This window comes from Megalobrama amblycephala, linkage group LG17 (genome assembly GCF_018812025.1).
Source record: "Megalobrama amblycephala isolate DHTTF-2021 linkage group LG17, ASM1881202v1, whole genome shotgun sequence".
In the NCBI taxonomy this organism is placed as follows: domain Eukaryota; kingdom Metazoa; phylum Chordata; class Actinopteri; order Cypriniformes; family Xenocyprididae; genus Megalobrama; species Megalobrama amblycephala.
This window is the reverse complement of record NC_063060.1, coordinates 22392395-22419824: the sequence shown is the minus strand read 5'-3', so window position 1 is coordinate 22419824 and position 27430 is coordinate 22392395. Positions and strand designations below refer to the sequence as shown.

At 37.1% G+C, this 27430-nt stretch overlaps 1 protein-coding gene across 2 annotated transcripts in view; it reads left to right on the top strand.

Moving 5' to 3' along the window:
- The window catches only part of cacna1eb (calcium channel, voltage-dependent, R type, alpha 1E subunit b), a 100691-nt gene that overhangs the window by 55530 nt on the left and 17731 nt on the right, over positions 1 to 27430 (top strand). The window contains exons 17-34 of one of the 2 annotated variants that reach the window (XM_048163298.1): positions 24 to 292; positions 3498 to 3642; positions 3750 to 3879; positions 4558 to 4617; positions 4972 to 5078; positions 9414 to 9425; positions 10768 to 10864; positions 12923 to 13083; positions 13874 to 14011; positions 16413 to 16614; positions 18093 to 18257; positions 18471 to 18581; positions 18695 to 18775; positions 19000 to 19119; positions 19556 to 19621; positions 22591 to 22682; positions 23263 to 23437; positions 24049 to 24176. In XM_048163298.1, coding sequence (XP_048019255.1) covers positions 24 to 292; positions 3498 to 3642; positions 3750 to 3879; positions 4558 to 4617; positions 4972 to 5078; positions 9414 to 9425; positions 10768 to 10864; positions 12923 to 13083; positions 13874 to 14011; positions 16413 to 16614; positions 18093 to 18257; positions 18471 to 18581; positions 18695 to 18775; positions 19000 to 19119; positions 19556 to 19621; positions 22591 to 22682; positions 23263 to 23437; positions 24049 to 24176 — 2259 coding nt within the window. The remainder of the gene's footprint in view (positions 1 to 23; positions 293 to 3497; positions 3643 to 3749; positions 3880 to 4557; positions 4618 to 4971; positions 5079 to 9413; positions 9426 to 10767; positions 10865 to 12922; positions 13084 to 13873; positions 14012 to 16412; positions 16615 to 18092; positions 18258 to 18470; positions 18582 to 18694; positions 18776 to 18999; positions 19120 to 19555; positions 19622 to 22590; positions 22683 to 23262; positions 23438 to 24048; positions 24177 to 27430) is intronic. The other variant, XM_048163299.1, reaches the window with a different exon arrangement.

Below are 27430 nucleotides of genomic sequence, written 5' to 3'. Positions count from 1 at the left end.
ACACCTATACATTTGTATTTTAGGGAGTTTGTGGGTGATGTGACTGGACAAGCAGCTGGCCTTGAGGAGCTTCAGTCTGTATGTACTGGAATGGAGGATCAAGCAGAAAGCCAGGAAACTCCATTTCTGAGGCACAAAGAAGACTTTACATCAGACTCCAAATACATCACTGGGGAAGTCTCAGACATTGAGAACAACGGCAGCTATCTTAACCAGGATGAGTGTATAACAGAAACCAGCATTAAACGAGAGACGTCAGCCCAGCCTTTGTTGGAAATGGCACCAATGACTGGTATTTCAGCTGTCCATCAATTCATCCCTCCATCCATCCATCCTGCTACTTTACTGTGCAGAGTATGATTCCTCTGGATTGGTCTTCTTGTACAGTATTTCCTGTTATATCATACCAATTTCTAGAGTTTCAGATGCTTTGGAAATAAGGTACTAAACCGAAACAGTTCGATAGAAAACAAAAATGTCCTTAAAATATTAGTGATATCAAAATAGTATTGATATTATTATATAATGACAGTAATAAGCCCTAATTTGTCTAGCTTCTCATGTCACAGGTATGTGGCAAATACTATGAAGTTTGGTTAGCATAGTCTTTAATGTTAAAGTTTCCCTTTATAAGTTTATTTATCTAAGAACATGTAACTGGTCACAATTTCTTTCCAAGGGAACTCGCGCTGCATCCCAGTTGACGCTTTGGGGGAGCTCCTTCAGCGTGACTGTGTCTGAAACACGTGTACAACTAGTCCAATCCTGATTGGTACTATGTCACCTTGTGACGTATGCTGGTGTAAGGCGGAAGTTATAAAGGGAAGCCAGCAACACAACAGTCTCCGCTTTCTGTCTTCAGAGAAGTGCTCTTTGTGACTGTCGAGATCATGGAAGAAGTCATTCTCCTCCCGCCTATCTAGTCCCACGGTCCACTATTATTCTTCGATCCTGGGGCTTAAGAAGAATGGCTATGGGATGATGCCAAGGGTTGAATTGTCCCTTAAAGCCCCGACGCTGCCCACCAAGCCTTGTCAAGGTGTACATGGCGTGGATCAGGCTGACGCTTGTTTGCACATTATGGGAATTTTGCAAGCGTACCAGGCTGACATGCTCAGGGACTTAGACGAGGTAGAAGTGGGGCATGATGCTATTAAAGAGCTGTGTCGGGCCACTGACTTAGCTCTCTATGCCACTAAGGAGATGGCCTGCACCATCAGCCGCTCCATGGCAGCTATGGTGGCCATGGAGAGGCATTTATGGATGAAACTCTCGGGTATCAAGGAAAAGGACAAGTGTTTTCTTCTTGATGCCCCTCTGTCGCACTCATAGCCTCTTCTGCAATGCTGTGAGTAGTTTCGTCAAGAGGTTTCAGGAAGCTAAGAAACAGGTGGCAGCATTTCAGAGGTTCATACCTCATCATCAACAGTCCTATGTACATCGAGCTCCTCATACAGGCAGCAACAGAAAGAAAGTGTTGCACACCCTAGTTTTAAACACAATGCGTAATTGGTGTGAAACCCTATAAAAGACAGCTGTGCAAAATGTTTGTCTCAGTGCAATGGCTTATCTTGCGTTATTGGAAAAATTGGCAAACAATGCACTCCACAGAGAGAGTGTTTTCCAAGATTGCGCTGATCTGCTTGGTGAGAGCACCGAGTGCTCTCTTTGCCATTATTGCGGTGAGGAAAAAACACAATCACGTGATTTTTAAAGGGAAGTGTTGTCACCATATATGGTTCATTACAGGCGTTTCCGAATGCTAATGACCGTGAACGAGCATGGTACTTACGTGCGTACGTTTGATAAATATGGATTTTCTTGTACTTAGGCACATTATACATTTCATTGGTAGGACAAAACATAGAACCTTTTCTATGCACTGTTGATAAATGAGGGCCCAGAAGCCTAAGTAGGAGAAGACGGATCTGAGGAATGTCCTTCTCACTAAAAAGGATCTGGGAAAGAGGTCCTGATGTGATTTGCAGGCCTCTGAGGGTCCCCCTCATGTGAGAGAGCAAATTACATCCGTATCTCCGTGGAGCCCTCAGGAAATCGATTTGTTAACCCTGCCATCCACAGTACTTCAGGGCACGACGGTTTCCAACGAAAACGCTGTGGTCATGGGGGGTTCATCCTGCCCAAAGAGGTCTTTAGAAATATCAGTTCGCTTCAGGAAGCCAAAGTTTTAAATACAAATATACACATGGTCAGCCTTGAGAGGCTGAGTTCTCTAGTAGACTCTCGGCCTAGCATTATCCACATTCACAATGTATGGATGTGGCACTGGCTCCTCTGAGACTTTAGGGCATCTGTATACTCAACTATATAGAAGACTGGTTAATATTAGAGAGATGAAGGCTCGGCATTGAGATGTTGTGTTTGACCACATCAAGCGCTTGGGGTTGAGACTCAACAGCAAGAAGATTATGCTTTCTCCAGTACAGAGAACAACTTTTCTGGGAGTCGTTTGGAACTCTGTTATGATGCGGGCACAATTGTCTCCCACATGTATCGAGTCAATTCTGCTACAAGTATCCAGAGTCAAACTAGGCCAGCTGATCACCATTTCAGAGACTGTTGGGCTCTTGGCAGCAGCAACCAACATAATATCTTTTGGCCTACTGTACGTATGAGACCTTTACAGTGGTGGCTCAAGACCAGGGTATTTTCCCCGTTGTAGAATCCTTTTTTTATGATCAAGGTTAGGCACAGATGCCTTCGTTCCTTGATCATGTGGAAGAAACCCTGGTTCCTGTCCCTGGCTCCAGCCCTAGGGGCATCCTGGCAGCAATGTCCAGTGTAATACCTTTTGGCCTGCTATACCTGAGACCTTTACAGTGGTGGCTCAGGACCAGGGGATTTTCCCCACGGTAGAAACCTTTTTTCATGATCAAGGTTAGGCGCAGATGACTTTGTTCCATGATCATGTGGTAGAAACCCTGGTTCCTGTCCCTCGCTCCAGCCCTAGGGGCATCCTGGCAGCAGCATCCAACGTAATACCTTTTGGCCTGCTGTACATGAGACCTTTACAGTGGTGGCTCAGAACCAGTGGGTTTTCCCTGTGGAAAGGACAGGTGACAGACCTCTACCTACAATTACTAAAAAGCCATTATGATATATGGTGCATTATTTTCAAATAGTAGGAAAAATCAAATGAATTAAGTTCAAGAATAGTTTCGAGTAACATCAAAATTTGGACATCTGATGATTGCCTGAGTAAAAACTTTCACAACATTGTTATGAGGAGCTAGTCATATCTACTTTCACTACTTTTTTTTTTTTTTTCCCGGGGGCGGGGCGGTCAGAGTACCGGCAACATGTGAGAAGTGCCGGTACGCAATAAAAATTGAGGGTATGCTACAGATTTAAATATAGAAGTGCTGGTGCGTACCGGCCCATTACAAGCATTGGTCATGTTTATATTTACAGTTTTAACCAGTTGCTAACAAAAAACTGAAATATTTGTATTGTTCTCTTGATTTAACCCATCACAGTCAGTTTCAAGGATGTGGAGGCCAGTCACTCGGACAAAGCTGATGATGACGACGATGATTATGATGATGAGAATGGAGGTGAACAGTCGACTGTCCCCAAACCTGACACACCAGACAGCATGTTCATTTTCAAAAGCACAAATCCGTAAGTGTTTACATGATCCCACACCTTTAGTTGTTTGTACAGTTTACCATACTTGACAAAATAGGACAAATTTAACATCTAAAATCATTTTCTTTTTGTCACTAAAGTATAAGAAGGATCTGCCACTATGTGGTGACCCTGAGGTACTTTGAGATGACCATTCTCCTGGTGATTGTGGCCAGCAGTATTGCGCTAGCTGCTGAGGACCCTGTGTGCGCCAGTTCAGAGAGAAATAAAGTAAACTATTGTATTTCAACATTGAATTTTTAAGGATTCATATAATGAATAATGTAATGACTGTGAGTATTTTGAATTTAAAGTGCCCCTATGCTATTTTAAAGTTTCCTAATTTTGTTTTGCAGGTCTCCTACAATAGGCTTACATTCATTCAAGGTCAAAAAACACTTTAATTTTCTCATAATATACATTGCACAACACTTTATTTCTCAAAGAGTCTGAAAATGGTTTGTCTCTCAAAACCCCTCCTTTCTTCGAGACTACTCTGCTCTGATTGGTCAGATGGCTCACTTTGTTGTGATTGGTCTACTTCTTACAGCGCGTGTCATTAATAAAACGTCTATTACTATTTCAGAATTTCAGCTCCGGAGGCTTTCTCAGCACTTGATACACAGTGATATAAACAGGAATGATGGAATTGATACTGGAATTGCTGACGACGCATTTGGGCAGTTCAAAATCGATTCTTTCATTTAGAAGACTTTATTTGTCATGTACATTGATCTTTAAAACTCTGTAGACCTTGACATTAACAAACAGCTATATTACAAACTGCATGAAAGGCAATATTCAAAAAAGCATAATAGGGGCACTTTAAATCAACATACAAATTGTTGTCCTGTCTTTTGACAAAAAATGGAAATTAAAGTGACAGGGTGTTTTACTGTGTGTTTGCAGGTTCTCCGTTACTTTGATTATGTTTTCACTGGCGTTTTCACATTTGAGATGATTATAAAGGTATTTGCTTTCTTACTTCAAACATGATTTAAATAACTGTTATATTGAAGGTGATGTAAGGAATTTTGATAACTTCATGAAATGTCCTCTTCCAAAACCCTGTCATCCAAAGATATTTCACCTAACCTGATATCAGCAAACTCCAAATCATTAACAGGCAGAGACCATGTGTGGGCTTCTCCCCTAATACTTGTTTAAGTCTAGGGCCAACACAGAGACCGATGTGATATTTAATTTCAATTATATTTTTTGTATATATAGAAAACATATATAGAATTGTACGTATAGGTATAATATACAGAAAATTATATACTCTATATTCTTTATAATATTGTATTATGCTATTTTACACAGATGATTGACCAGGGCCTCATTCTTCATGATGGATCATATTTCCGGGACTTATGGAACATTCTAGACTTTATTGTGGTGGTTGGAGCTCTAATTGCCTTTGCATTGACGTAAGTATTTTAAATGAGATCCATATTCCGTGTGCGCCTGTTTGTTTGCATAAAGTCAGATGCCCGATGATAATATTTACCTGGAATCATTTTGCTTTAGAGACATCTAGGGCTATCTCCAGATTCCAGACCAGATAACCTTGGATAACTTTTAACAAAATCATGCCACTACCTACATTTTTGCGAAAGTCAAAAAATGTACCTATACATACATTTTACTTAAAGGGTTAGTTCACCAAAAGATGAAAAACAAAGCAAAAAAATATCATTCACCCTCATGTTGTTCCAAGCCCGTAAGACTTTCATCCATCTTTGAAAAACAAGTGAAGATATATTTTTATTGAAATATGAAAGACTCCTGTCCCTTCACACTGACAGTCCACACAACTACCACTTTGGTAGTTGATTGGTATCTATATGAATCAAGCTGTTTAGTCCAAATTTTCTGGAGACATGGTCCCTTCATATGATGAACAGATTGAATTTAGGCTTTTATTCACATATAAACATTGATCAGCGAACATAAACAGTACAGGAGCAGATAACACTATAACTACAGTATGGGGAAGATTTCTTGGGTTGTTGACTGATTAATCACCAATAATGTAAATGCATTCCTGTAGCTAAAACGGTAGAGCTAGTAATGCCAAGGTCATAGTTTTGATTCACAGGAAATGTATGAATTAATGTATACTAATAAATGTAATGATGTATGATAATGGTAATGATAATGATGTTGAATGTGAATGTAGAATTGCTTTGGATAAAAGCCCTTGCCAAATGCATAACTGTAAATGCAGCCATGTATCTGCACAAATGGAAAATGGGGGGGTTAACTGTGATCCATTTTAGAGTTTATACAAAGCCAAATTCACTGCATAATGTGTGCAAAGACTTGTGCTTAAACCCAAATAACAAGTAGAGAATCACATTTTTTTTTTTTTTTTCAAATAAATGGGTCATGATACAAGCATGGGGCAGATAGATGAACAGTGAAAGAGCTGTAAATGTGGCTGTAATGCAGTATGAGCAGTGGCTTAGGTTTGATTTCCCCTGTCCCCAAATCTAGGCCTATAAGTATATTAACATATAATAATGCAAGTACTGTAATCCCTATGGTAACATGATCAGCATTGTGGTGATTAAGACCTCTAGTAATGCAGGACTGAGGACGTTGATGTTACAGACCCACTCCATTATTCTTCTGTATAGTATTCTGCACCTCTATTAAGTAGTATATACGTCGAACCAATGATGGTGTCTGTTCTTTATATGCGTTTGCTGGGATAGGGAGCAGAGTTAGGCAGTAAGGGTTGAACAGTGGATAGTTTTAAACCAATGCAGGGGTAACACTTTAGAACACTGTTCTGTCATTTGGAACAAACGAGTAACACAATATTAGCATTCTAGTAACTGAACAAGCAACTCTGATTGATTAAAGGTGCCCTAGAATTAAAAATTGAATTTATATTGGCATAGTTAAATAACAAGAGTTCAGTACATGGAAAAGACATACAGTGAATTTCAAACTACATTGTTTCCTCCTTATATAAATCTCATTTGTTTAAAAGACCTCCGGAAAACAGGCGAATCTCAACATAACACCGACTGTTACGTAACAGTCGGGGTGTACGCCCCAATATTTGCATATGCCAGCCCATGATTGAGGCATTACACAAGGGCAGGACGTCTGGATGTGCACTGCTGAATAATCAGACTAGGTAAGCAAGCAAGGAAAACGGCGAAAAATGGCAGATGGAGCAATAATAACTGACATGATCCATGATAACATGATATTTTTAGTGATATTTGTGAATTGTCTTTCTAAATGTTTCGTTAGCATGTTGCTAATGTACTGTTAAACGTGGTTAAAGTTACCATCGTTTCTTACTGTATTCACGGAGACAAGAGCCGTCGTTATTTTCATTTTTAAACACTTGCAGTCTGTATAATTCATAAACACAACTTCATTCTTTATAAATCTCTTCAACAGTGTAGTGTTAGCCGTTAGCCACAGAGCATAGCCTCAAACTCATTCAATATCAAATGTAAACACCCAAATAAATACAATACTCACATAATCCGACGCATGCATTCAGTATGCATGACGAACACTTTGTAAAGATCCATTTTGAGGGTTATATTAGCTGCGTAAACTTTGTTTATGCTGTGATAGAGTCGAGAGCTCGGGAGGGGGCGGAGAGCGCGCGATTTAAAGGGGCTGCAACCTGAAATCGGCTCGTTTCTAATTATGCCCCAAAATAGGCAGTTAAAAAAATTAATTTAAAAAAATCTATGGGGTATTTTGAGCTTAAACTTCACAGACACATTCAGGGGACACCTTAGACTTATATTACATCTTTTAAAAAAAAGTTCTAGGGCACCTTTAATTAATTAGTAAGTAATAGTTCACTGTTAGTGAATCAATAACTAATTTTTATTCATAACTCCCAAAGGACTACTAAGAACTAATGTATACAGGTTTATAATTAATGTGAATAATGCATATTGAATAATTAATTCTAAAGTGAAGATCATGGTAACGCACTAGTAATGACTGAGGTATTACCAAACCCTTCAGAAGGAATTACTAATTATTTGGATCAGTATTTTAAAATGAAAAGCATGATAACTCCCTAATAATGACTGAAGTCATTGTAAACTTTTGAGGTTTTTGTAGGGTTATACTTTTGTAAGAATCCTGTTCCAAATAATTAGTAATTCCTTCTGAATGATTTGGTAATACTTGAGTCATTACTAGTGGGTTACCATGATCTTTATTTTAGAATAATTATACATTGAACATTACAGTCATTAATTCTGAACCTGTATTAGTTCTTAGTAGCCCTCTGGGTAGTATGAAAAAAAAAAAAATAGTAGTAAGTAGGTTAATTTCTGTAATTGGAGATTAATTGTGAGGTGAATGTAGTTAATTAGTAGTTTTATTCTCAGGTCTCAGTGGATAACCAGACCATTATTTTCCTGGCTAGAAGTCAACCATAGGAACAGAGGTAGTTTTTTTTTTTTTTTTTTTAAGAAACTTGGAAATTGGAAAAAGATTAGACCACTCTAGTCAAACATCAATATTAGCAACAAAGTCTATATTTTACAGTGTGGTCACATTAGCAAAAAAGTTCATTTTCTAGTGTTAATAGTGTAGCGATTTATTAAACCAAGCAACTTTCTGTTGGTCAAATTAGAAAATCTACCTGACCAGCTTGAATCCATTGCATGCAAAATCTTTTACTCTCACCCAAAATTCCCAGTTTTGTGGATTCCTATTGAAATTACAGCATTCTCCACATTAAAAAATTTAAAACAAAGTGAAATGTGACCACACAGTACTAGACCGAAAATAGTATGCAGTGGGCATATGTGTTATTCGATAGATTGGGAAGGTTGGAGTCCAGAGGATCACACATACTAACTTTTGCAGAGTATGCAGGTATAGTCAGCATTAATACCAAATGCTCTGTGCTACTTGTAGAGTATAGTATGCAAAAGGAGTATATGTATGACCAGCCAAACAGTCTCTTCATTCTTTTTGTGTGGAACTTCATCAGTGAACCTCGGACAGTAAAAGAAGCTTGTGGAAACTGCACTAGTGGAGGTGGTGTGTTGTGAGATTTGGCTATATGTGATATCAACATCCAAATGCAACCTATAAATTTCATATGTTTTCTTAATAGCAGGCCAAATCCTGTTCTATTTTTAAAGCATCTTGCAGGCTGATTCAGAGCAGGCTATGGGCCCGTGGGCTGTACTTTGGACACCCCTCATTTAAGTTATATAAGTTTTGTGTCCACTCTTTTATGCTTGATGTTTGCTAATATATTCTGTAATGATATACATACAAACAGGGATGAAAGTCACACATATATGGTTACTTTCTGATTTATGCTAGCCATTTTGAAGAATATATGTAAAAAATTATCTTAAATATATATTATCTAAAATAGCTTAAGTTGAATGATGGTGTCCTAATTTTAAGAGTCTATATGGGAAACAATCAAGAGAAACCCTAAAATCACTGCCAAGCATTAGACATATGTACAAAAACAGCAGATAACTCACAATTTTCAAAAATGTTAAGGGTCATTCCTGTTATCCTGGTCATTTTACCTAAAAAAGAAAAAGCATACATTTGTGTTGTTATTTAAGAAAGTATTTTCTTAAATAGAAAGGACATTCCAGACTTTCATACATATGCTCTGGTTCAGCTCAGGCACTTCTGCTTGATTATTTAATGACTTTACACACACTTGAGATTTTCATGTCTTCTTTCTCTTTTTATGCTTCTGTTATTGTTTTGGATTGTATCTCTGTGGCTTCCAGGAATTTAATGGGGTAACAGCAAATGCTTCTCATTTGTCTTATTGTCTGTCCATTTTAATATCAATTCGGATGCCACCGATCATTTATTTGTGTGTGTTTCTATGCGTGTGTGTTAATATGGTGATGTCTGATCCATGTTTGCATTTACTAATGTAATTTTTTTTTTATTTTTTATTTTTTTATTCATTCTCTCAGTATTTCAGCCATACATTTTTATTAGGTTATGCATAATGTATTACGGCTGTCAATTTAACTATTTAACACAATTAATTTATTGTGATTCATCATTTAAAAACAGTAAACAATTAATTAGACCTCTTGCCCATAAGTAAATTTCATAATAAGAAATTTTCCTACCATTAAAGCAGTTCTAGCTTGAAGAGCCACCTTCATGTTTTTGAAAGAATTAGTAAGAAGCCGTTCAAAAGCAGATTTGTGGAATAAAACAAAAAGTAGGGGGTCTCAAAACATATTTTCACACACTGACTTTAAAGGGTTAGTTCACCCAAAAATGAAAATAACGTCATTTATTACTCACCCTCATGGTGTTCCACACCCGTAAGACCTTTGTTAATCTTCGGAACGCAAATTAAGATATTTTTGTTGAAATCCGATGGCTCAGTGAGGCCTGCATAGCCAGCAATGACATTTCCTCTCTCAAGATCCATTAATGTACTAAAAACATATTTAAATCAGTTCATGTGAGTACAGTGGTTCAATATTAATATTATAAAGCGACGAGAATATTTTTGGTTCGCCAAAAAAAACAAAATAACGACTTATATAGCCGATTTCAAAACACTGCTTCAGGAAGCATCGGAGCGTTATGAATCAGCAGATTCATGTCAGATGGCTTATACTGTCACCAAGTGGCATGGATGCCAATGTAAAAACATTCAGTTACCAATTCAACTTTCAGTATACACTTCACAGCAAACAAAGATTATTTTTATAAGTAAAAGCATCCATTAACATGAGGTTAGCAAGAGTAGTATTCAGCTGAGTAGTATTCAGCTGGTCATGTAATCTCAACATGTTGGCTCCCATGCTACCGGCTCCACGCAAAATAAAAACACTTTATTGTGTTACTGATATGAATTTTCATCATTTTAAAATATATTTTTCAAAAGAGCAATTACTTATGTAAAACTTTTATTTTTAATTTGGGGGTTTACATGTGCGATTAATTGTAATAAACTTTATATAAATGTTTTATTTATTGACAGCCCTAATATTTATTGTGCGGGCATTTTTTTCTTTTCATAAAAAGAAAAAAAAAAACAATCAAACAAACAGACAATTTTTTTTTTTTTTTTTTTTTTTACCTCAGTATAATATGTTTTGTTTATCACAGAAACAACAAAGGCAGAGACATAAAGACCATTAAGTCCTTGCGGGTTCTCAGAGTTCTTCGCCCTCTCAAGACCATCAAAAGACTTCCAAAGCTCAAGGTATCTGGTCTTTTTACACTGTTCAGATCAGCATGATTTCCATCCCTCTATATTCTTTTTTTTTTTTTCTTTCAGTGTGCCCACCCGGTTCTGTTACTAACAAGCATTAGTATTTGCCCGTAATAATATATATAGCCTGGTGTTTTCCAGATGGGCTGGGAACTCCAAAAGGTTTGGGTTAGGCCTCCCTTTTAGAGTTCCTGTCCCACTTTGTAGATGTCCAGGCTACAGATATGTCTCTCTCATAAATATATACTCTAGAGGGCACAGGCTGATAGGTCCATTACATACATTCTGCGAGCAATCACATCATTACTGCATGCCACAAGCTGATTGGCCTCTGCTGATCCTGCAGCTAATGAGATTGCTTGCTCAACATTAAAATAATCTGGTTCAGTGTTTGCTGTGAGCTGGTTCCTCTGAAGCCCTCCACCTCCCCCAGCTCCACCTGCCTAGATCTGCTACGGGATTCATGCATGTCTATTCATGCAGCAGCAGCATATCTTACATGCTCACAGCAGTGTGTTTGTGTTGGCAGTAGCAAGCCCATACTTGTTCTGCAGCAGCAATAATCAACAGCTGCAGCACCAGTGTAGCAGATCTAGTCTCCATTAGCACTGCCATATTCAATAAAATGCTAAAACTATTCTGAGAGTTGTAATGATTGAAATTACAATCAGTACATATACTGTACTGCCCTGATCTATAATTACCATAAATTAAATAATATTAAAACTATAAAAACTATTGTTTAATTAAAAATGCTATGCTGTTGTTATTTTTTGAAAGTCTGTTTATTCTACTTTGTTGTTTATATTGTTCTATTGTTTAGTATATAGTCTATATGTGTGTATAATGTTATGTACAGTATTTCAAACACTTAGACACTGTAGTCAAGAAATATTCCAAGAATATTCCTTTGAAACAGTCTTACAAAAACACACACCATTTAATGAATTCATTAATTAGGACACTCTGCTGTCCAAATATGAGTAATCCCTCTGTGAATAATTAAATGTAGACTAAATATAACATGCAGTACTTGACATTTTTCATTTTAAATCAATATGCAGTCATATATACAGAGCCAGAATTATCAGAATTATCATCAGACCATTTAACTAAACCATAATTGAATTAGTGATGGGAGATCTTGTGAGATCTTCAGGGGGATAGGGATGACATAGACAAATCAAGTCACTCGCCATGTTCACTTAATTTCAAACCTGATCTCATGAGAAAACGTATCTATTTTATGCAGTGGCAATTTTGTATGATGGGATTCGTCTGGAATGTACACGTTTTAGAAAAAAATGTAAGCATGAAGGTCCACCCCCAACCCCACCCATAAACCAGTGGTGTGCAGTGGTGATTTCAAATGAGGAGGCAAAGTTGATGAAGATAGGTGTTAATCTTCTGGAATGACCATAACATACTTTAACCATACTTTATGGTGTAACATTGTCAGGAGTCTGAAAATTTATAAAACACTAGATCACTAGCTCAAACAGACAGTCTTTCCATATCTGATTAGCTATATGTAGATATAGCTAATAAGCCAACACATACACACACACACACACACACACACACACACACACACACACACACACACACACAAAACTAAAAAACATGAACATATATGTAACACAGTTTGTATGTACAGGAAGGAGGCAGGAACCGACGAACGTTCAACAATATATAATTACTGCTCGTCACAATATATAATTACTTTTAGCAACCAGCATGCCAGAAATTCACTGTACTGCCTGAAAACACAAACATTGATTGGATTACTTTTTTTTTTTTTTTTTTATCACAATACACTTTATACTAATTGAATAACGCCATATAAACACAACGGCTTTAGGTAAACATTTGTAAAATTGTGGTGTTGATTGTTTAGGTATACTGTATGTATCTCAAAGTAGCATATGAAACTCACTTCATTTGCATTGCTGTATGAAGACCTGTTTAGGAAGGGATATGAAATATTATGATTATTTCTTCTGTTGTTGATGATTATGAGAAATTATTATTTCTCTTTATGCCATGCAGGCTGTGTTCGATTGTGTGGTCACATCCCTGAAGAACGTCTTCAACATTCTCATCGTCTACAAGCTCTTCATGTTCATTTTTGCTGTCATTGCAGTGCAGCTCTTTAAGGGAAAGTTTTTTTACTGTACTGATGGCTCAATGGGCACCCAAAAAGAATGCCAGTAAGTGCAAACATATGTCATACTTTTTGTCTTGCAGTGTTCATAACAAACTAATTTATACTGTTTTAGTGCAAGAAAACCTTTTATTTTGATGGTCCCTTTTTGACATTCTGTTGACTATAAGTAATGTTGCACCTACATGTCAACTAACTCTCATTCGAGTATTAATATAGTATTAGTAGACTGTCTGCTTAATATCTGCTAGCACTTTATTGTGACGGACCCCAACAGACATTTTACTGACTTTAAGTAACTTTGCAACTACATGTCAACTTATTCTACTAATCCTACCACTAAAAGTCTACTAATACTCAGCCTTATACTCTACTGAGAGTTAGTTGACATGTAGGTGCAACGTTATTTATAGTCAACAGAATGTCTAAAGTGAACCATCAAAATAAAGTGTAACCAAACCTTACTAACATTATAAGTAGACTTGAAAAAAAAAAAAAAAGAAAATGAAGAAAATTGGTTTACAGGAATATTTACCTTCTATTCTACAAACCGTTGTAATACTGTGTGATTAAAATATTCAACACTTACACTTAATTTGGAGATTCATCTATCAGGCTGATTGGAAATTAAATCACACTACCATAGTGAGAGGAAGAGGATAGAGAGCTACTAGGCCTCTGTTTTTATTTAGAATATTTCTACAGAGTAATTAAAACTATTGTATTTCAAAAGTACAGGAATAATCTGGTAAAGCTGTACAATGGTCAGTACATTGTCAGTTAAATTTCATTGGTTTGTTTGTTTTCTATTGTTTTAATTGTTTGGTGTTGTGTAGGGGCTACTACATTGACTATGGGAGGGACAGGAAGGAGGTGAAGAAGAGGGAGTGGAGGAGACACGAGTTCCATTATGATAATGTCCTCTGGGCTCTTCTTACACTCTTCACTGTGTCCACAGGAGAGGGCTGGCCACAGTATGTCCATTTATTTATATATTGCACAGGACTTTGTGTATTATTGATTTTGAACTTAAGTTTTAAGTTTTGTTTTTACAAAAAATCTTCAGCCCCTGCATCCTTTCATTATAATTTAAAGTTAGTAGCTCTGTTTGTCTTGCTATTTGGCTGAAACTGCTTGATGGTAAGAGACACTCCATAAGCATGTTAATATATGACTGGCTGTAGATGTTTCTTACTGTATGTTATGGAGCATCAAGACATTGGAGCATCAAGCATTTGGCAACTTCTGATGCAATTTTGGTTAGCTCCCAAGATTGTTCTGCACATGGTGGAGATCTGAGAAGGATAGAGACTTTTCTGGATGGAATAGTCGTCAATGATGGGCTATTTTGTTGCCTTCTCGAGTATTAGTAACACATCTGCCAAGGAAATTTGTGTCAGTGTAGATTTAGCTCTCTATGTTTTGGTGTCAGACAGGTTGCCCTAAAAATTCTCAGTTACGGTAAAGCTGGAAAGTGGACATGTAGAGGTGAATACGTATGTGCATGAGATGCAAGATAATCTTTTTGCTTGTTCAAGTTGTTTAGTTATGTACAAATATAGATAATGTCTTTCTCTGTGCATGATCGCCTGTTTAAAGACATTATGGTGAACAAAAATTAGCATATTTTGACTACTGAGAATTAATAAATTAATATGTTAACAAGGTTTTAGTGCTCCTTAAACTATTTAAAATCAGAGGACTGAAAGCCACACAATGAAGCATAGCACTTTGATTCCGTTGGACTTTGAAAACTGCAGTCAATTTGCCAAAGAGCCTTCTGTGTAAATGCAAATCGGATCCAAAATGCCAGAAACGTTGGCAAATGTCAAACATGAAAGAGCTGGGCTTCTCTGCAAGCACAATAGATGTCACTTTGTGAAAGCTTTGGCAGTGCTGAATGAACAAAATTACTCAACAGTTGCCGGAACTTTTCCAGAAATTTTCTGATATCTCGATAAGTAAACGTGCTGTGCAAAAGTCTGAGGTGCTTCACAAAAACATTTGATTTAAGATGGTTATTTATGTTTTTCTTTAGTGTACTATTAGGAAATATCAACTGTAAATTTCCAAACATTGTAACTGCATATATTTTAAGTTAAATGTTTGTATGAACAAAAGTAGTCATACAACAGATGGTATGGCCCACACAGAGATATGATCTCATCGTCATGGAATCAATCTGGGGTTGCATGAAGAGACAGAAGCAACTGAAACTAAAGCCTAAATCAAAAAAGAGCTGTGGGAATTTCTCCAAAATGCTTGAAAAATAAATAAATAAATAAATAAATAAATAAATAAATAAATAAAAATGACTTGCAAACTACAACCTAATATCACAGGGAAACGCAACTGTTACATGTTTGAATGAATGTGAATCTTACAAAAATGTATAATTATCAAAAAGAGTGAGCTTGAAGGTCCACCCCCACCCCACCTCTAAACATACTGTCACTGGGGCATACTGGAGCAGATCATAAAAAAAAAATTGTCATTTGTCAGATTGTGTTGACAAACTACCATTTGATAGACTCAAATCACAGTTTAAGATTCTGGATGTGGGTAATAGATAACTGTAAGTTGTGGCAAAGAGTTGCAAGGCAAGTGAAATAGGCACTGTTCTTTTCATTTATTTTTTATTTATTTATATATATGCACTGTTCTTTAAATTACCTGCTCATAGATTTCCTAAAAACTTTACAAGTTCTGCAAGTCCCACCTTTGAGTGGATTTCATAACAGATCTTATCTTGATACGATTTTCTCCAATTCTGGTAATTATTGGCAGCAAGCCAACTTATTTAATCATGTTTAGAGATTATGGGCAGCCTGAAGACTTTGTGTCAGATAGCAGTTCACAATTAACTTCTGGAGTATAGTCTGCATTTTTGACCTGTTGGAAAACGTCAGTTTAGGACCAGAATGGGGCATCGTGACACCTCTGTTTGTTATGATTCGTTTGTTAAAGGGTTAGTGCCAAAACGAATGTACTGGGATCACTGTGGAGAGATGTTTATTTAATAGAAAATGTAAAGGACCAGTGTTTAAAAAGGCAACAACAATAATGTGGAATGTCATTGATGCAACATAGTCAGTAAGTAAATTAAGTCAAGTCACCATTATTTATCTGGTGCTTTATACAATACAGATTGTTTCAAAGCAACTTTACTATGATAAACATGAAAATAATGATCAATGGTTTAAACAGAATTCGCTTCTGCTGTAAAACAGCTCTAAAAAGACAATAGTGTCATTTTTAAGCTGTGCATTCAAATCAATAATATTGCTGCAATTATGAATGTTAAAAGATGACTTTCATTATTGGTTGAATTCATTGGATGAATTAATAATTAGTTTATATCCACCCTTTCTACAGAGTTCTTCAACACTCCGTGGATGTCACTGAAGAAGACCATGGCCCAAGCAGAGGAAATCGAATGGAGATGTCCATTTTCTATGTCGTATACTTTGTGGTTTTTCCCTTCTTTTTTGTCAACATCTTTGTTGCTCTCATCATCATCACATTCCAGGAGCAGGGTGACAAAATGATGGAGGAGTGCAACTTGGAGAAAAACGAGGTGAATATACATTCATGTACAATGAATGTGTACAATATACATATGAGTTATAAGCCAAATATACGTATAACCTCAGTGTCCAGTAGACTGGATTACGCATTAAGCTTTTTCATGTTTTCCATGTTGCTAGGTTTTATTAACTGTCCTTTAACATCATTTAATGATATTAACACCATTATAATGAATAAAGATACACTATATTGCCAAAAGTGTTGGGAAACCCCTCCAAATCATTGAATTTAGGTTTTCCAATCACTTCCATGGCCACAGGTGTATAAAATCAAGAACCAGGCATGCAGACTGCTTCTACAAATATTTGTGAAAGAATGGGTCGCTCTCAGGAGCTCAGTGAATTCAAGCATGGTGCCGTGATAGGTTGCCACCTGTGCAATAAGTCCATTTGTGACATTTCCTCACTACTAAATATTCCACGGTCAACTGTTAGTGGTATCATAACAAAGTGGAAGCCATTGGGAACAACAGCAACTCAGCCACGAAGTGGTAGTTCATGTAAATTAACAGAGTGGGGTCAGTGCATGCTGAGGCGCATAGTGCTCAGAAGTCACCAACTTTACTACAGACCTCCAAACTTTGTATGGCCTTCAGATTAGCTCAAAAACAGTGCACAGACAGCTTCATGGAGTGGGTTTCCATGGCCGAGCAGCTGCATCCAAGCCTTACGTCACCAAGTGCAATGCAAAGCGTCAGATGCAGTGGTGTAAAGCACGCCACCACTGGACTCTAGAGCACTGCAGATGTGCTGTCTTGTGTGACGAATCACGTTTCTCTGTCTGGCAATCCAATGGATGAGTCTGGGTTTGGCGGTTGCCAGGAGAACGGTGCTTGCCTGACTGCATTGCGCCAAGTGTAATGTTTGGTGGAGGGGGGATTATGGTGTGGCCCCTTAGTTCCAGTGAAAGGAACTCTTAATGCTTCAGCATACCAAGACATTTTGGACAATTTCATGCTCCCAACTATGTGGGAACAGTTTGGAGATGGCCCCTTCCTGTTCCAATATGACTGCGCACCAGTGCACAAAGCAAGGTCCATAAAGACATGGATGAGCGAGTTTGGTGTGGAGGAACTTGACCGGCCTGCACAGAGTCCTGACCTTAACCCGATAGAACACCTTTGGGATGAATTAGAGCGGAGACTGCGAGCCAGGCCTTCTCGCCAACATCACTGCCTGACCTCACAAATGCGCTTCTAGAAGAATGGTCAAAAATTCCCATAAACACACTCCTAAACCTTGTGAAAAGCCTTCCCAGAAGAGTTGAGGCTGTTATAGCTGCAAAGGGTGGGCCAACTCCATATTAAACCCTACCGATTAAGAATGGGATGTCATTAAAGTTCATGTGCACATAAAGGCAGGCGTCCCACAACTTTTGGCAATATAGTGTAAGTAAAGGCTTCTGAGTTTCTAATCTGCAGTACTAATCAGCATGTTCCTTCACTGCTTTCTTATCTCACTCTTCCAGCGGGCATGCATTGACTTTGCTATCAGTGCAAAACCCCTAACAAGATACATGCCTCAGAACAGGCAGACCCTACAGTACCGATTGTGGCACTTTGTGGTGTCGCCATCATTCGAGTACACGGTTCTAGTCATGATTGCACTCAACACAGTAGTGCTCATGATGAAGGTATAACTTTCAACATACAATAACTTGGAAAGCATTATGTAAACTGAAATACAAAATGAAGCTATATAATTGTAACATTTTATTTTAATTTAATTTAATGAATGAAAAAACTTGAGTGCCCATTAAATGTTCTTCAACTTGCTGAAATATCTGAAATGTAATATTTTTAGGTGTATACAGGATTTCTGATTTGATAATCATAACACTTTTCAGTACCACTCAGCACCAGCTGCCTACGACCTTGTCCTGAAACACCTTAACACAGCGTTCACTGTGTTGTTCTCTCTGGAATGCATCTTAAAGATCATGGCCTTTGGGTTCATGGTGAGTTTAATGATGTCATGTTGATCTTAATGAGTGTCCTTCAAAGGAAAATACATCTATAATGTATCGGAGTTGATTTACTTGTTTATCGTTTTCATTGTTGTCACTCACAGAACTACTTCCGTGATACATGGAACATCTTTGATTTTATCACTGTGCTGGGCAGTATTTCGGAAATTGTGGTAGATTTACAGGTAGGAATATTTCACGTGAATGGGTCTGAATAAGAATCAAAAGTGTGTAACGTTGCCGTCGCTAGGGTTTCTGGGCCTCTTGTACGGTCCGTTGACTCTGTCCACCCTCTTTTTATCTTGTTTTTCCATTAAAAATATCTAAAAATCATTTAAACAAGATAAATTGTCTATCAAGTAACTTTTGTTACATGTTCACAATTGCTTTGCTCTTTCTTTCTATTTAGTCTGTGAACACCATCAATATGAGTTTCCTGAAACTTTTCCGAGCAGCTAGACTCATTAAACTGTTGAGACAAGGCTACACAATACGGATTCTGCTGTGGACATTTGTTCAGTCCTTCAAGGTAAATTACATTTGCACTAAATGTGTTTCCTTCAAGTTTTTCATGGTCATTAAAAACCTGGAAAACACCAAGTAATTTTACAAATGTGATTTCCAGGTTTGGAAAAGTCACAGAAATCACCAACATTTTAGTCATAGTTGTACTATATATTGTTTAGGTGGATAAAACCTGCTCACAAACCAGTGTCTTTCCATCATATTGTGGATTTTTACACAATCATTTAAATCAATTAAATTAAACGATTGGTCATACAATTGGAAATTTACCATCTGTGTAAAAATATTTGTAAAGGAAAAAAAAAAAATTGTATCAAGGAACAAATTGACTGTTCAAATAGTATGCAAACCTTTTTCTTGGGTACAGCCTGTTTTCAGATCTGTCTGTACAGAATCTGCAACTTTATGTGATTAACATTTTCGCTCTCTTCTTGTTTCAGGCTCTTCCATATGTTTGCCTCCTCATTGCCATGCTTTTCTTCATTTATGCCATTATTGGCATGCAGGTACGTTTTTCATACCAGTATATATGGCAGTTGTCAAAAATGATGTAAACTTCACAAATGTCACACCTTGCTTGTGTTTTTGTGTCTGAAGACTCCTATTTTGAAGTTCATTTCATAGTTCCTGTATTCTTTGTTCCTATTCAGTCAGTATACTCAGTCCAACACAATTTTGGGATATCGTGCTGTCCTGTGATTCACTGAAGACACCTCTATTCACGAAAGGCCAATGGCGCATGGTGACGTGGGTCCAATGGCGCATGGCCAGTACGGCGAACGTGACAGAGCGAGACCATAATGCCTTCCTAGGTGCATTTATCTCTCCGACTTTTTCTGGTGACACTCTGGGTGCGTTCCAGGCATGTTTTAAGTGTTCAAAGAAACATAATCTTTTAGGTATTCTATGCCAAAGAGGATGAGCAGACCAGTGCAATTGGTTGCACACCCGCGGTTTAGGCCTTCTTCCCAACGGCAGCTGGCAAAAGATCAGCCTCTGCATCACCAAGCGCAGCGCCAAGATCTAGTGCTTGGGGTGCTAACAAGCTAGTGCTTGTCCCTAGCTCCACACATTTTTACAAAGTGCATGGAAGCAGCATTGGTCCCACTTTACTGTCAAGGCACATGCGTTTGCCTATTAAGATGATCTGTTTTCGGCCATGGACAGCACAATGTTTCAGACACAAGTGCTTGTCACCCATTTACAGGCTCTGGGGTTCTTAATAAATCTCAGAAAGAGTTCTCTGATTCCTTGCCAGAGGATTTTATTTCTGGAGATGGAAATAAACTACATACCGACTTATGACTTCAATGATAGCAGCCAACAACGCTGGGGACTAAACAGTGTGCTGAATGTCGCGTGTCACTTAAACAGGTATGTGACAGTAACACCGACTCTACAAGAGAGGTGGCGACATCCTAGGCATTATTTATAGGGATGTCTGTGGGGGATATTTTTGTGGCTGCCAGCTGTCCATACTTTTGTGTGGTTTTGTTGGTTGGATGTTACCACTGTGAGGTTGGTCAGTCAGTTCTTAAAGCAGGACTATATACTAGCCTGTTTGTTTCTTTAAAGGTGCCCTAGAATTAAAAATTGAATTTACCTCAGCATAGTTAAATAACAAGAGTTCAGTACATGGAAATGACATACAGTGAGTCTCAAACACCATCGTTTCCTCCTTCTTATATAAATCTCATTTGTTTAAAAGACCTCCGAAGAACAGGCGAATCTCAACATAACACCGACTGTTACGTAACAGTCGGGCTCATTAATATGTACGCCCCCAATATTTGCATATGCCAGCTCATGTTCAAGGCATTACACAAGGGCAGCCAGTATTAACGTCTGGATCTGTGCACAGCTGAATCATCAGACTAGGTAAGCAAACAAGGACAATAGCGAAAAATGGCAGATGGAGCAATAATAACTGACAATGATCCATGATAACATGATATTTTTAGTGATATTTGTAAACTGTCTTTCTAAATGTTTTGTTAGCATGTTGCTAATGTACTGTTAAATGTGGTTAAAGTTACCATCGTTTCTTACTGTATTCACAGAGACATTATTAAACACTTGCAGTCTGTATAATTCATAAACAACTTCATTCTTTATAAATCTCTCCAACAGTGTAGCATTAGCCGTTAGCCACGGAGCACCATCAAACTCATTCAGAATCAAATGTAAACATCCAAATAAATACAATACTCACATAATCCGATGTATGCATGCAGCATGCATGACGAACACTTTGTAAAGATCCATTTTGAGGGTTATATTAGCTGTGTGAACTTTGTTTATGCAATGATAGAGTCGAGAGCTCGGGAGGGGGCGGAGAGAGCAAGCAATTAAAGGGGCCGCAGCCTGAATCGGCGCATTTCTAATTATGCCCCAAAATAGGCAGTTAAAAAAATTAATTTTAAAAAAAATATGGGGTATTTTAAGCTGAAACTTCACAGACACATTCAGGGGACACCTTAGACTTATATTACATCTTGTAAAAAAACGTTCGATGGCACCTTTAACATGGAAGAATAGTTGGAGGAGCTGTGCTGGTAACTACTGGCCCTTCTGTTTTAGTTCAGCAGTCATAAATGCATGTCCCATAATCATGTGTTGTACCAAGTGTACTGACTGAATCGTACAGCTCAGAGTTACAACACCACTGGACCTTGCTTTGTGGGAGGCTTGGCGGGTGGGAGGGTGGGAACGTTGACCCGTCATCATGTGGCATTGTCCTTTCAGGTGTCAATAGAGGGGTCTTCAGTGAATTACATGAAAGCATGATATCCCATAATCATGCTGTATTTTGTTTTCCTCTTTCTAGGAGAGCTGTTACATACATAACTGTTTCTTAGGTTTCTGACTGTGTTCTTGTTGGTTGCCTAGTTACTGATCGTGTTCACCTGCCTTATGTACCCCGTTTGGTTCAGTCTTTTGTCTGTTCTCGTCTTTGTAGTGTTGGTTTGACATACTCCTGTGGTTTTGCTATATTTCTGTTCTCCTGTGTTCCAGAGTGTTTCTGTTTTCATTAAATAAATACTGCTGCATCTAGATCCACACTTCAACTCTCTCCTTTCCTGCAACCACACCTAACTTTGTAATTTAATGGTATTAGCTGAACACTTCCCTAAACTTTAGAATGTATTTGTATTTTGGAAGCTCAGTCTCTACAAATTTACTAATCAGTTACTTTATTTTTCATTTCCAGTTGTTTGTGTTGAAGTGTGTTAAAGGTCAGAGAGTGTCTTAACCAGCTTTTCTGTTTTAATTTTTCCCCCTTGCAGGCATCTAAATTTTATATGGGCAGCATACATTTAGATTATTAGATTATTTTTGATAATGTGCACCAAAGAATTTGAACAATCAAAGACCTGTAAAGAAGGGTCTGGCTTTTCGGGTGTGATATAAAATTTGAAATGCATGTGTGGAAAGTACATCTGATTCTGATAATCTTCGATATTTGATTCTTTAGGTGTTTGGGAATATTAAATTGAATGATGAAACCCACATTAATCAACACAACAATTTCAAGACATTCTTTGGTGCCTTGATGCTACTCTTTAGGTAAGATCACCAAAACACCAAACACTAGGAGAAAATATATTTAAATATATTCTGTTTTTTTTTTTTTTTTTTTTTTTTTTTTGTAGAATTTAGTACTATTTGTGAATAAATGTGACTTATGGGTAGTATTTTAAATGATAATGCTTTTTAAGTTATTTAATAAACCTTTTTTTATTGGTGAAAAATATTACGATGTAGAAATTTCAATTGTAGATTTATTTGAACTGAATATGTCTTAATATAATGATAAATGAAGGCATTGTGGGACACGATATTGTATCATATTCTTTCTTTAGTAAAATGTATAGTTTAGAAAATATTATGGTGCCCAAATATAATATGATAAAAGTTGTAAGGTTAACTTTAATTTTAGTTCACCCCAAAATGAAAATTCTGTCATCATTTCTACAAGACTTTCTCTGGAATTTACTAAAAAAGTATCATTAAAGGATCACTTATTTTCACCATTTTTATTATCTATTATCATTTTTGGGTGAACTACTCTTTTAATTGAGAGTTGTTTCAGTCTAATGTTTGGCTGACTCATTCCTAGGTAGATATATTATTTTGCTTCTTGCAGAAGTGCCACTGGAGAGTCTTGGCAAGAGATCATGCTCTCATGTCTAGGAGGGAAGGAGTGTGAACTGGACCCTTCAATAGTACCACCTTTCATTTCTCCAGATCATGAAGGCGGCTGTGGCACCGACTTTGCCTATTTCTATTTTGTTTCCTTCATCTTTTTCAGCTCATTTTTGGTAATAATTTATCAACATGTTGTCTTAACCCACTGAAACATCATAACCCACTCACTCTTCTACTTATTTGTATTTATGCTTTAAGTTTAAATTATAGCCACAAAAATAGTAATGGACCCTTTTCCCAGACTGCGATGATGCATTTCCAACATCGTAACTCAACATCGTAAATCTAAGTTAATTATATTTTCTTTTTCTTTTCTTTTTCTATTTATTGGACATCTATCTGTAGTTTGTGTTGTATTACCTTGGCATTACATTTCAGAAAACTAGTTAATGCTGCTGCATGAGTGTTTCTAATTCAGCAGCTGAGGGAGTGATGGAAAATTTGACATTTTGCTCTCTTATGACCACCTTAATAAAACTCTCTGTATTATTTTCCTTTTTTGGAAAGTCATTGAATCACTTTTGTGGATTTTATCTTTTACTATTGGATCAAATGGGAACGGAAGAATTATATTTGGAGTAGACCTCTGCTTTGGAGAACACCAGAAATGTGAAAAGGGTCCATAAATATTTTAATAATAAATTATTGATTTATTATTATTATTATTTATTTTTATTTTTTACTTTGTCTACATCCAAAATTTTGCCGCTTTATTTTTCATTAGATGCTGAATCTGTTTGTGGCTGTGATTATGGACAACTTTGAGTATTTGACACGAGACTCATCCATTCTTGGACCTCATCATCTGGATGAGTTTGTGCGCATCTGGGGGGAATATGACCGAGCAGCATGGTAAGCACAAACAGATCACCTGTAATTGTAACTACTGGGAAGCTAGTTATAATAAAGTTTCTAATGAATGTTACTGTTCTTACTGCCATGCGCATAAAGGCTTCACTAGGAACCGCTGCTCATTAACATCCACAATCATGTTTCCATTTGATTTCACTTGGTTTATTCATTTATACAGATGTAACTCAGTTCAACTCAAGTTTGTATGTTAGCACATTTAACAGTAGTTACGAATATGCAAATATCCTGGGCCTTCACCCAACAAGTGCAAGTCCTGGGCAAGGAAAACTCACATTAAAAGGATAAAACTTGCATCACATGGTCATATAGGATGAAACATCAAGGAGAACCCATGGAGGAGTGGAATTGTCGTAATATTTTGGTAGTTGTTCAATTGTTTCAATGGTGGTTTGTGTTTGAGAGACTGTAGTGACAGCTTAATTTTTGATTAGTGTGCAAAGAACATTTGGCTACATTGCTCACTGCTTTGGACATGGGCAGATGTTTTCAGTTTTGTGGTGGTGAAATTTGTTGAAAATTGGGCCTTGGATTCCTATGCGCTGCCAGAACACAAACTAAGCTGGACTGCTTTGTACAATCAGAACTTGCTTGAGCTGTTCATGTGTACTGGCTTTAAATGACAATTAGTACACATCAAAATGTCGATGCTTAGAAAAAGTCTAAAATTCTTTTAGGCTAATGGAAGAAGATCTTGTAGTTATAGGTGCATTCTCCAAGGCTGGAATTTAGAGGGAATTTCTCAAATTTAGTGAAGCCAGTGGATGACTGTGAGCAAAGAGGTGTCCCCTGTAAGTAAAGCTGAAGGCCACATCCTTCTGTTTACAGGCTTTCAATGGAAGGATGATGTCATTTCAGATGAAAAGGCGCATTAAGGAAGACAGGGCCTCGATTGTTCAAAGAAAGGTGGGTTTGTACGTGCCTACCTTAACGTCCTTCTTTGTGGTGTTAGCATGTATCAGACAACATGTATTAATTTTAGGGCTGCAACTAATTTTTTTTTTTTTTTTTTCTGATAATCATTTATGCTGTTGATTACTTATTTGATTAATTGGACAAAAAAAAAGATATTTATTGTAATCACTTTATTCCGCATCCTGCCTTGTTCTCTTCCAACTGTAAACTGAGGGCTGTTAAAGGATTAGTTCACTTTAAAATGAAAATTACCACAAGCTTTACTCACCCTCAAGCCATCCTAGGACTTTCTTGACTTTCTTCTTTACCCTAAACCCAAATAAGTTGGCAAAGCTCAAAAAAAAAAAACAAAAAAAAAAAGAGGCAATTGGTTACGTCAAAAATTTTAAGTTAAGTAATTCAAAGTTTAAGTAAGCAGAACTAGACGCAACTGACAAATGCTTTGACTAGCACTGTCAGTCTTGGGAAAACCCCTTAACTGTTAAAAGGACAAGATATTGCAGTGGACATTTAAACATATTTTTTATTATGAACAAAGGACTGACCTGAAGGAAAATGCTAAATCTGAATGCAGTAAGCTTCAATGAACAATAGAAATAAAGAACAAACAGTTTCCTTGCTAAGGGTGTCATGTAGTGATACACAGAACCGTTGGGTGAATTAGTGGAAACTTAGCTACAACTAGATAATACAGAAAATGCTAACTTGCCAATTTGCTAACATATTAACGATAGCATGGTATAACACTTGCTGAATGAGTACAGCAATATAAAACATTTAACATACCTGTTCTCAAACCAAGCCACATGCACCACTTCACCATGGTGGTAACTCTCCAAAAACCAATATTAACAGAAACTCTTCTAAATTAGTATAACAAAACATTAATATTACTAAATCTCCCACTTAACATTAATCTTGCACAAAATTTTTTTATTACACTTCATTTTAGTATTTACTCTTCCTTTTGAGTGCCACGGACAAAGCATGCTGGGAAACAGGAATCCCAGCCCAGTTTCAGTTAAACTTAAGTTCATCTAAATTAAAAGAAATTAGTTCATAAAACTTAAAGCAATAAAACAGTTTAGTTTACATGAAATATACCAGTTCTGTGAACTCGAAAGAAAAACAAAAAAGTTCTAAATACTCATTAAAGTTCATTTAACTGAACTAATTTGTTTAATTTAAGTTTGTCCTATTCAACCCAATTAATTATCATGAATGTTAGGGTTTACAGTGTTTCTGATTAACACAATCAGAGTTATATTAATAAATATCCTGACGCATCCAAGCCTTAATAATGGCAGTGAACAGGACCAGCGAGTATGAAGAGCAAGAAAGTGCATCCATCCATCATAAACTTACTTCACGGCTCCGGGGGGTTAATAAAGGCCTTCTGAAGTGAAACGATGCATTTGTATAAGAAAAATATTAACAAGTAAAAAATCTAGCTTCCGCCAGACCACTTTCTGTATTCAACTTACAAAGAAAGTGTAATGCGTCTCGCAGTTCAAAATGCTTATGCTATGTCCTATGCCTTCTGTATTCAACTTACGAAAAAAGCTTAACTGACGCAACACTTGAAAATTGAAAACAATTGAAAATTCTCTTTACTCAGGAGAATTCTAGTTTCACTGGATCATTTTTAAATGTTTCTATATTTTGATTTGAGTTAGCATGTGGCAAATTCAGTTGAATTGACTTGATTTGGAAAGGTACGCACTTGTCAATAAAAGGTCTAACAGCTGAAAATGTATATCAGAGCAAAAACCAAGACATCAGGTCAAAAGAATGACCTGCAGAGCTCAGTGACAGGATTGTGTTGATACACAAAACTGGGGAAGACTACAAAAAAAAAAAAAGTCTGATGCATTGAAGAAAGTAGCTACCATATAGCCACTCAATTGAGGAGATACATATTTATCTGTTAAGAAGACATGCGCATAAACTATGATGGAAATCCTTTAACCAAATAAATACCTCATTGTGCAACAAAAACTCATGTGACTTTACCTTAACAGAGGATGTTACTGGATAACCGGACTAACCAGTGGTTTCTCTGAAGCAATTTCCATTTTATTACAGATATTTTGCACCAATTTCCCAGGAAGTGATGATTTTGCTCTCTTGATCACGTGGGATGGAAATACTGCTTTATTCGCAAATGTTTTGTGTGATAGTCCAATTTTGCGCACAAGTTAAATTCGCAACTGGAAACATAGCTATTGTCAAAGGTACGGAATGCACATCAATAAGACTTGACAAATCAACAATGAGAACATTGTTGACTGTTTTCATTATCAAGTAGACGTTGCAGCCCT